General features: G+C 36.3%; 1 protein-coding gene across 27 annotated transcripts in view; it reads left to right on the forward strand.

The window, feature by feature from the left end:
- The window catches only part of SNAP91 (synaptosome associated protein 91), a 161,843-nt gene extending 150,474 nt beyond the window's left edge, over nucleotides 1-11,369 (forward strand). For all 27 annotated transcript variants that reach the window (XM_017515774.2, XM_037733950.1, XM_037733953.1 and 24 more), the window contains 4 exons: nucleotides 3,342-3,425; nucleotides 4,107-4,211; nucleotides 8,012-8,114; nucleotides 9,960-11,369. In XM_017515774.2, coding sequence (XP_017371263.1) covers nucleotides 3,342-3,425; nucleotides 4,107-4,211; nucleotides 8,012-8,104 — 282 coding nt within the window. In that variant the 3' untranslated portion in view covers nucleotides 8,105-8,114; nucleotides 9,960-11,369. The remainder of the gene's footprint in view (nucleotides 1-3,341; nucleotides 3,426-4,106; nucleotides 4,212-8,011; nucleotides 8,115-9,959) is intronic.

Here is an 11,369-nt window from a genome sequence, read left to right on the forward strand (position 1 = left end):
TTTCTTCATTAATTGGTTTTGATAACCTTGTCAAAAATTAATTGATCATCTGACATATTGGGCTGGATAATTTAAGAAAGAGAAAATAATAACCATAGATGTATGGGTTTATTTTCAGACTCTTTATTTGCTTATGTCAATCTATATGTCTGTCCTTATGCCAGTACCACACTGTTTTGATTAATGTAGCTTTGTATTAAGTTTTGAAATTAGGAAGTATGAGTCCCCCAAATTTGTTCTTTTTCTAGATTGTTTTGGCTATCCTGGTTCTCTTGCATTTTTATATAAATTTTAGGCTCAGATTGTCCATTTCTCCAAAAAAAGTGGTTGAAATTTTGGTAAGGATTTCATTGAATCTGTATAGAAATTTGCAGATTATTGCTGTCTTAATATTGTCTTCCAATCCATGAACAAAGGATGCCTTTCCATTTATTTAGTTCTTCTTTAATTTTTTTCAACAATGTTCTATAGTTATAGTGTGCAAGTCTCATATTCTCCTGTTAAATTTATTTTTTAATATTTTATTATTGTTCATATAAGTGGAACTGTTTTCATAATTACATTTTTTTATTGTTCATTGCAAGTTGCAGAGGAACTCTGCACTGAGTTTTGTATATTGGTCTTGTATCCTGCAACTTTGAAGAACATGTTTATTAGCCTTGACAGTTTTGTTGTATATGGATTACTTAGGGATTTCTACATATAAGAAAGATCATGTCATCTATGAATAGAGGTAGTTTCAGTCATTCTTCCCATATAGATGCCATTTCTTGATTTTTCCTGCTAACTGCCCTGACAGAACTTTCAGTACCTCCTTGTCTTGTTCTTAGGGAAGAAGCCCTCAGTCATTTTTTTCAGTCACTAAGTATGATGTTAGTTGTGGGCTTTTTGTAGATACCCTTTATTGGGTTGAGGTATTTCCCTGCTATTTCAAGTTTGTTGAGTATTTTTTGCCATGAAAAGCTGTTGGACTTTGTCAAATGCTTTTTCTTCATCTATTGGGATGATCATTGTTGGATTTTCTCCAATTCATTCTTGAGGTCTCTCTTAAGAAAGGGACTGCAAACTCTCACCCTTTCCTGACAGGCTTCCAAAGCAGGTGGCTGTTTACAATGTGCCTTTCATGGGATACTTCCTTATTGTGGTGGGCAGCTTCATGTCTAAGGTGATTCTTTCACAGGAAGCTTGTTATACTGGCAAATGCCCTTGTGGCTCTTCTCTAACCTGTGTTGTTTATTTCTACCAAGATAGCCACTCTCTAAGAGTTAGGTGTCAGTCATTTGAGATACAGATGAGGCATACAACAAAACACATGAAATTATAGAAGTTTTATTACTTAGAAATCCAGGGAGAAGAGGGCAACATATCAATGGGAAGTGGGGAGCCATCCAGAACACATGTGCTCAATCAGTGGATAGAAGCAAAAGAGAGCAAAAGTGAGGGATCTGTGGGCCAAGGCCTTTATTGGGGTCCAGGATATCACCCAAGCAGGTTTCCCACAGGAATTTAATTGGTAGGTTTACAGCAAGCAGGCACAAGTTCCATGGAGTGACACTGTGACTGAGAGGTGGTTGTTGTGGCATAGCTGCACAGCTAGGTCTGCAGAGCATAGGGGACAGTGGGGTAAGTCAAGTGGACTGTATCTAGCTATTCCGTAGGGAAGGTGATGATATAAAGCAGATATCTGGCTGACTAAGGAACTGGGAGGAGACAGAGAACTAGAAACTGTGTCAAGAGTGACTAAGCCCTGCGTCTGACATGAGAAAGTTACAGATGTATCCAAAATAGACGCTGAGGTAACATAAATTATAAGAATTAACTATAATCATGCATTTTTTTCTTCTATTAATATGGTTTATTGCATTGGTTGATTTTCATATATTAAGCCAACCTTGCATTCCTGGGTAAAACCCACTTAGTCATGGTGTGTAATCTTTTTAATATGCTGCTGGATCCAGTATGCTAGTATTTTGTTGAGAATATTTTTATCAACATTTGTAAGGAGGGATATTGCTCTATAGTTTCCTTTTGTTTGTGATATCATTGTCTGGCTTTGGTGTCAGGATAATACTGGCATCAAAGTGTTACCCTTTCTTTTTTGTTTTGAAGAGCTTGAGAAGAATTGATATTAATTCTTTATACATTTGGTATAATTCACCAACAAAGCTATCTAGTTATGGGTTTTTCCTTGATGGAAGTTCTTAGTTGTCATTATTGATTTTTTGTTAGAAATAGGGTCTCACACTGTCACACAGGCTGAAGTACAGTGATGCTATCACAACTCACTGCATTCTCAAACTCTGGGCTGAAGCAATCCTCCCACCTCAGCCTCCTGAGTAGCTAGGACTACAGGCACACACCACCAAAATTTAGGCCCAGCGAACTTTTAAAAAATATTTTGTTGAGATGAAGGTCTCGCTATGTTGCCCATACTGTTGTGTTGCTGTTTCTGAACTCCTGGCCTCAAGTAATTCTCCCACCTCATCCACCTTAAATGCTGGGATTATAGGCATAAGCCACCACATCTGCCTAAAAACCTTGCTTAATATAACTTATAGCTATATAGAAAGATTAGAACAATCCTCAAATGTTGAACCCAATACCTGTTAGAGGATATAATGACAGGAAAAGATAAGCTTAGGGAAGTCTGACTCATTTCCAGTGAGGATGGGTCTAAAAAGATAGAGAGGAAGCCCAGTGTTGTGAGCAAACTACAAGCCAGCAAGTCCAAATGATGCTTTAACAGAGAACATCAAGTCAGTAATCTTGTTTATATCATTGGTGTCATGCTAGACCCATTTTCCTTTTTAAATTTGAAACTGAAATTTGAGATTCTTTACATATCCGCTCATACATATTTGACATACAATCATCTTAAAATCATATTCTGTCATTTTAAAACCAAATTATGCTGGACTGAGTACAGTGGCTCATGCCTATAATCCCAGCATTTTGGCAGGCCAAGAAAGGAGGATTACTTGAGGCCAGGAGCTTGAGACCAGCCTAGGCAGCACAGCATGACCCACCTGTACACATTTTTTTTTTTTAATTAGCCATGGTGGCATGTGCCTGTGGTCCTAGCTATTCATGAGGCTGAGGTCGGAGAATTGCTTGAGCCCAGGGGTTCGAGGCAGCAGTGAGCTGTTATGCCAGTGTACTCCAACTGGGACAATGGAGTGAGATCCCATCTTTAGAATAAATAAATAAAAACCAAATTATATTGTTCTTTTTGTTTGTTTATTGTTTTGTATGTGTTTTGTGTATTTTGGTGTTATTTGTGTGTATGTGTGTGTGTGTGTGTGTGTGTGTGTGTCTGTCTGTCTGTCTGTCTGTTTGTATAGCAAGCAGCTGTACCTCCAACCAGTTCAGTTCCTCCTGTTGCCGGGGCCCCATCGGTTGGACAACCTGGAGCAGGATTTGGAATGGTGAGTGATGACTTGTGCTAAAAATTGTAATCGACATTTCTAAATTTTTTGCCAAATCCCAAATTAGCAAGTATTCCTACAGAATATAATTCTTCCCAAAATACAGTAAGTAAAACTTTAAAAGTTGCTTAAATCTTAAGTAGTCTACATATGAAGTAATAAAATCAGTTATAAAAAACTTAAGTTCTACCATCCAATTAATTTCCATAGTACATTGTTACATCATTTTTGCTGTAATATTTACAAAACATAGCATTAGCCCAATCATAAAAACCAACCTTTAATCATTATACCAGGACTTTTTACTTACCAATTTTACCAGCCAAATTTAGGACCATCTTCATAAAGAAACAAATTTTTATCTCTCCAAGAACTATGCTTAGAGAAGATGAATTATGATTAGAGAACAAAATAATTCTCCAAGAATAATGCTTATAGAACAACAAAGCTTGGTTGGGATGAGGAGACGATGTGGCCAACCAGGCTTATACTACCCACCCACCTCAGCGACTCTCTACCTCGCAGTACAGCCTCACATTATCCCTAGTCAAAATTGCAAATTATACTTTCTTGTAGTCCTGGATTCCTGAAATATTATCAGAAGTACATAAAAGCATAAAAGGGTAGTGCCCTAGTAGGTTCCACTCAGGCTCTGAACCACTCTCCGCTCTTTCTCCTCAGCCTCCTGCTGGAACAGGCATGCCCATGATGCCTCAGCAGCCGGTTATGTTTGCACAGCCCATGATGAGGCCACCTTTTGGAGCTGCCGCTGTACCTGGCACGCAGGTCAGTTTCTTCAGTGCCCACAAAACACTGGCATTAACTAATAAGTATAACATGTTTGTGTAGCAAACTGTTTAAAAAGTATTTTTACCTAATGTAATCCTCATACCTGTTGCTTCAGAAGTAAAGGGAGCTAGAAGGCAGATCTGCAAGTTTGAGATTTGGGGGATAAAAATGATAGAAATAATTCACTGTCTTAAGATCCATCCATTGTCTTCCCATTTAATTCAAATTGGTTCCTGAGGACATCCATACATTCAGGGCATCCAAGTGTCCCAGAGAAGTGGATGCTTCTGGTCTGTAGTTTTGTTATCTGTTTCCAGCGTTAGCCAGAAAGGTTGGTGGCACAGTCCTCTAGACTGCCATGTCCACCCAAGACTCATGACACTAACTGTGTAAGTTTGCCAAACTGCAAAGTCTGTGAGAATAGTCCCTGTAAGAATCTCCTCACTACAGACACAAGCCACAAGTTTCTGAGTCCCCATGGCCACCCCCACTTCAGACTAGCTGGCTACAAATTGAGGTTTTTCCATGGCCACCCTCAGGTTAGGCAGTTTTCCACAGCCACCCTCAGGTTAGACTGACTCACAGAACTCAGGAAAGTACTAAACTTATAAGAGTTTTATTGTAGTAAAAGGATACAAATTTGATCCAGTTATAGGAAGAGATGCAGAAACATCATCTGGGAAAGTTCTAGACATGAAGCTTCTTTGTCTTCAGAGGTGGGTTCTCCTCCATGCATTATCTTGTGACAGTGCACATGCAGTATCGCAAGCTCACCTGAGCTTCAGCATCCAGCGTTTATTGATGGTTCATTATGTAGGATTAGTTGGTTGAATTGTTACCCATTTTGTTGAACTCAATTTCCAACTCCTTTTCTTCCCTGAATATCAGGCTGGTTTCATGTGGCCCAAAGACCCAGCCCTGAATCACATGGTTGGGTTTTCTGGCATGGCCAGCCTCCACTCTGAGTCACCTTGTTGGCATAAACTGTCAGGTATTGTTCCTGGAGCCCATGATGAGTAACAAAGACACACCTATCATTTGGGAAATTAGAAGGATATAGAGGTTACCTTCTGGGCAAAGAAAAAGCCTCAGTTTCAGTAAAGCTAAATTCCTTACTACACACTGTGCTACTTCCCCTTCAAAAATGCCAAAATATATTACACTTTGCTGAACCGTTTTGCTGCTAACAGTGCTAGTCTTACTGATAAATCATGCTTTCCTGATTCCTCTTTTAAATTGTCTGGCTAAGGTGATGTTACATGTAGAACCAAAGAAATTTTCATCTTGAGACATTGACCTGGATGGGGTCAGGTCACCAAATTACTACTTTAGTAGCAGCATGCTTTCCAAATGAAATCAAATAGCTCAAATATATTTTAATGATATGAGTAAATGTTTTCAGTCCTGTAATATTTTTAACTTATCAAATCGGTGTTTATATTGTCTTATCCATGGAATACCCTCTATGAACTTTCTGAGTATACTTTAATCACTTCTGCTTTCTTGATCCATCTCTAAATCCATCAACCTATTCCCAAAATTTGCTTTCAGCTTCTTCACTGTAACCCCCCAAAAGCAATAGGGACCAAGAGATACAATGGTGGATGTTGAAAGAGAGAAATTTAGAATGTGAGAATCCCTAGCCTTCATGGCCATTACTGGCCATAATTGGCTTCAGGAGAAATTTTCTAGTCTACCTGAAGACTAATGAACCCTGTATAGAGTTGTTTCTGGGGACAGTGAGGAAGGATTTGGGTATAATGGTTGAGGTTAAATATAAACTAGATATATTTAATTTCTAAGGGATCTCATTTATCATAAATGTTTCCTTGATATTTGAATAGATCCATGACTGTCATCTTTTTAACAAAAAAAGGAATATTTCTGTTATTATGAACTTGGAACAATTTTTTAAACCTTATGTTTGATATACGGAAAGCTTCAGATATAAATATAACTTTATTACTTAATGCAGTTGTTTTTCTTGTGTAATAGCAATGTTAGCAACAATTTAGTTACTTGATTTGAAAAATGAAAATGAAAAATAGATAATATGATGGAAACACATTATTTTAATCAGTAATTGTATTCATTATAAGTCAGGTAATGATACACCATATTTATACAATTTTTAGATTGTATTTCCTCTCTCAGAGAAGAGGCATAATTATACTAGATAATAAAATAAATGTGAGTTTGTAGCTTCAGAAAACAAAGTAGCTTTTTATTACTGATACCTGGACTATCCTAATACTCTTTCATTGGCTGGTATCATGATATTGCCATTTCACCTCATTATCAATTATGGATCAGTCTTTGAGTTGATCTGAGGAACTTCAAGCCTACATTTTTTTAATGATATTTCTATGAAGCATAGCTCAGTTTTTTTGTGGTTTTTTGTTTGTTTGTTTGTTTGTTTGAGACAGGGTCTCACTGTGTCACCCAGGCTGAAGTGCACTAATGCAATCATAGCTCACTGCTACCTTGAACTCCTAGGCTCAAGGGATCCTTTCACCTCAGCCTCTTGAGTAGCTGGGACCACAGGTACAAGCCACCACACCCAGCATTTTTTTTTTTTTTTTTTTGTAGAGACAAGGCCTCACCTTTGTTGCCCAGGCTGGTATCAAACTCCTGACTTCAAGTGCTCCTCCTGCCTTGGCCTCCCAGAGTGCTGGGATTTTACAGATATGAGCCATCGTACTCAGCCCATATCCCAGTTTTAAGCGTGGAAATTTGACAGATAGATAATATAGTCAGTAGTTTCTGGACATAGGACCAAATCTCAAGATCCACACTTCCGGAACTCTGTTCACTGAACTAATAAAAATATACATCACTGTCCCACAATCCCAGTATGATACTACAAGCATAGGAGACTAACTAGACTCAAAACCTAGACGTCGATTATTACTCTATAGACTACATGAGATCTTTCAAGGCCTTGTGTCCTATAAAAGTCAGCACCCAGAAGTTATATCTGTAACACAATGAAAAAATAATTTAGATTCTGGTTAAGCAGAAACAAAGCAAGTTAATTATTTGTTACTTTTGCTGCAAGTCCAATTCAATTCTTTCCTATAGTATTTAATAATTAGTTCTAGCCTTCTCTGAGAGCTCAATAGATTGCTTTAGAACTTAGTGGTATTCACTACTAGGAAACTAATTGACCATGTGAAACAAATAGTGCCCTCAAACTTGACTGGTTTTCCCTTAAAATGATATATATGAAATTCTAGTATATTTAGCTAACAAATTAAGTAATTTCTTAAATAGTTTTCTGTAAACTGTTTCCTATTTTTCCATCAAACTTACTCTCACTATAAGAAAAGCCATTTAAATTGCAGTTTAGAGGTACTAATGACTCAAAGTAAAAATGCTTTTGTATAGAGAAAATGGTTGTTTGTTTTACTGTTTGTTCATAATATCTTTATGTTATTAGTTTTTCACATCTTCCCTAAGTCATATCCATATTGTTCTGCTGGAGTCCCCAAATTTACTTTCACTAAAGCTGATTTCAGAGAAGTTCAAGAAAGACAAATATCAGTGGAAGTGTATTTTACCATTCCAGAATTAAATACAACACTGTGATTATGTAGAACAAGTAGATTTTATAAGCCTTTAACCATCTAATCTTCTGCATGTTTGTTTTCTTTGATATGTGTTCTGCCTAATGCTTGCTCTCTCTCTCTCTCTCTCTCTCTCTCTCTCTCTCTCTCTCTCTCTCTCTCTCTTTCTCTCTCTCTCTCTCTGTCTCCGCCCCCGCCCCCTGCTCTTTGGGGCTGGATTTTTCCCATTAGCTTTCTCCAAGCCCTACACCTGCCACTCAGAGTCCCAAGAAACCTCCAGCAAAGGACCCATTAGCGGATCTTAACATCAAGGATTTCTTGTAAACAATTTAAGGTATCTAATATTGAGCTTTCCTGTGGGCTTGTGATATTGAGCTATACAATGCTTAGCTATTTCAGAGATATTCGTTATTTCTGCGTTTTGAATAGCTGTGTATAATAGTAATTATTTGAGTGTTTATATTTTTAAATTTGATATTGTTATCTTTATGAATTTTTTAAATCTTAATTTATAAAACTAGGAGGGAAAGTAACCTCCAAATTTTCCTTATCCTGGAAAGCACAATGATTACCTTTAATAAAGCAAAAAGGTGCCCAAGCTACTTGGTAAATTAGAAAATTACCACTTTATAACATGATGACTGGAATTTATAGAAAGGTAACATTTATAATATTGCATTTAGAAATCATCTAAGAATATATTTGACTGTATAATTTTATTTTTATTTCGTTTATCCTTCTTTTGCCTCATAAAGCTCAGATTATTACCCTTTACCTTTATGCATTCAAGCAGAGTTTTAAATTTCTAATGTGCTAGTTTTAAATTTCACAAATTTCGTACAATTTATGGAATGACTCATGATGAAGTTATGGAAGGAAACTGATGAAGGAAAAATGTTTACTGTTGACCCCAGCACCTAACACAGTGGGTAGGTTTTCAACAAATCCTTACTGTACGGATGAAGATAATTTACATGGTACTTTTCACATCTACTTCTCAGTAGGAGATCGGTCCTGTGACATAAACAAGCCAGATTTCTTTTCTCCATTTCACGCTAAAAGAACTAATTCTTGGGCATTAAGGAATTTGCCAAGGGTCCCACAGGAAGTACTGTAAGAGGGTCAATGTTTTTGGACTGCTGTCCAGTGTTTTTTTCAGTATGCACCTACTGTGGTACATAAATTTCTTTAAAACACTCCCTAATGCCTACCAAGATTTTTGTGTATTCTTGCTTTGTTTTTTTTTTTTCTTTTTGTATACAAGATTAATGATGTATAATTTTAAGGTATTAACATCTCAGTCAAGTAAACTCTCCTATGCCAACTTTTCTATTCCACTTTGGATTGGCTAATGTAGATAAAAGTGAGACAACGGACACTTAATAAGTTTCAGGAGTGACCAAGGAAGTTGCATAGAGCAGCCTGTATTCACCTCTTATTTAGTAAATATTACTCTAATCATATGCCAGGAATTTTGGTAAGTACAGGAAACAGATATGCCTGAGAGAGAGAGATAGAGGGAGACAGAGACAAAGAAAGAGGGACAGAGACAGACAAAGACAGAGACACAGAGAGAACGACTATATTTTGAAGAGATATCTATGCAGCTAAGCCTTAAGACCCCAGAAATGTTTTTAGCAGAAATGAATGATGGATGCATGAATTAGCCATAGAGATGAGTGGGAAGTGGCTGAGAAAAGGCATTGAGTCACCAGAGATCTCCCCCTTCTATTCTGTCACTGGTTCAGCTGTTTAGTAAGTGACTCATTGAACACCATAACTAAATACATGAAAAAATAATGTAAGGTCATTACCATGCCCCCTTTTTCTTTGGCTGCCCTTTTTTAAAGGTTAGCTGCTCTTTGATACTGAATGCTATACTGAATGTCCTGCTACTATAAGACTTCTAATAAGTATCTAAATTTCAAATATTTGTTGATATAATTATCTAAAATGAAACTATGCATGATTTTTTAAAATTTCTGGTTAAAATTTAAAAATTTTTAAGCTTGTTTTAAAGAGCTATGAAAAGTATGTAAATGTAACTTTGTTCTTGCAGAAACCTTTTTATGTAAAAGTTGTTTGCAGTAACTATGAAGTAAAATTGCAAAGGAGGTAAAATGTTTAAGTTCTATGCAATACTCTTGTTTTCTAATTCTAATTATTGTTTTCTTTCCAGCTGCAATTTTTGTGACTGAATAGGAAAAAGAATGAGTTTGGAGACTTCAAATAAAATTAATGCTCAGCGTTTCAAAGGGAGCCACCAGTACCAAACCCAATGCTTACTCTTAACTTCTCTTCCAAAATGTGTAGCACAGCTGTGAAAGTGAACATTAGGAATGTGTACTACCTTAGCTGTTATCCCTACTCTCAAAATTGTAGTGTATTTGGATTATTCGTGTATTGTACGATGTAAACAATGAATGGATGTTACTGATGCCTTTAGTGCTTTTCTGGACTTTGCCTGAGGACAGATGATGCAGCTGTTGTGTGGTGAGCTATTTGGAAAGATGTGTCTGTGTTTTTGAAGGTTTCAATGTACATATAACTTTTGGACAAACCCTAAACTCTTCCCATAAATTATCTTTTCTTCTGTATCTCTGTTAAAAGCATATGTGATAATATCAGATAATGAGGAAAACACTCATAAATATACAAAACTTTTTTCAGTGTGGAGTACATTTTTCCAATCACAGGAACTTCAACTGTTGTGAGAAATGTTTATTTTTGTGGCACTGTATATGTTAAGAAATTTTATTTTAAAAAATATAAAGGTTAACGTCCATAATAAATACTTCTCTTTGAAGCTACCTTATCAAGAATGAAAAGTCGTATGAGAAGAATTCCCTATTTATCACTGCTATATTAAAGTATATATATTTTAATTATATTTGACAGGTTTTGCATCTAAATTGACCTATTTATTCATTCTTGATTAAATGCACTGAAAAGTAAAGGGTCTGTTTGTATCATGTTCATGAAAATGCAGTTAGAGAGGTGCTATTCAAGTGATTCTGAAGGCACCCCAAGGTATATCTATAATTTAAAGATTACTGCAAATATTTTTACTTTACTGTGGGTTTTAGTACATCTGTTAATTTAGTATTTCTTTGTGTGTTTTGTAGACAAGTGTTCTTCCATCCTTCAACTGAGCTCAAAGTAGGTTTTGTTATACCATTGTGATTAGGATTTAAACTAATTCAGAGAATTGTATCTTTTACTGTACATACTGTATTCTTTAAGTTTTAATTTGTTGTCACACTGTCTGTGCTGATGGCTTGGCTTAAGATTTTGATGCATAAATGAGGTCACTGTTGATCAGTGTTGCTAGTGGCTTGGCAGCTCTTCATAAAAGCATATTGGGTTGGAAAGGTGTTTGCCTGTTTTTCAAATTATTTAATAGATGTATGGTACCATTTAAAAGTGGTTGTATCTGAATTTACTGTGGGGATAACATACACTGTAATGGGGAAAAATTACCTAAAACCAGTTTCAAAATGGCTTTCTTTGTATTTCAGTTTAAAAACCCAGTGCATGTACGCCCTCTGAGATGCAATAAACACCTTGAACAAAGAAAATGTAAACATAA

The sequence above is a fragment of the Cebus imitator genome, unplaced genomic scaffold (assembly GCF_001604975.1).
Source record: "Cebus imitator isolate Cc_AM_T3 unplaced genomic scaffold, Cebus_imitator-1.0 Scaffold558, whole genome shotgun sequence".
Classification (NCBI taxonomy): Eukaryota; Metazoa; Chordata; class Mammalia; order Primates; family Cebidae; genus Cebus; species Cebus imitator.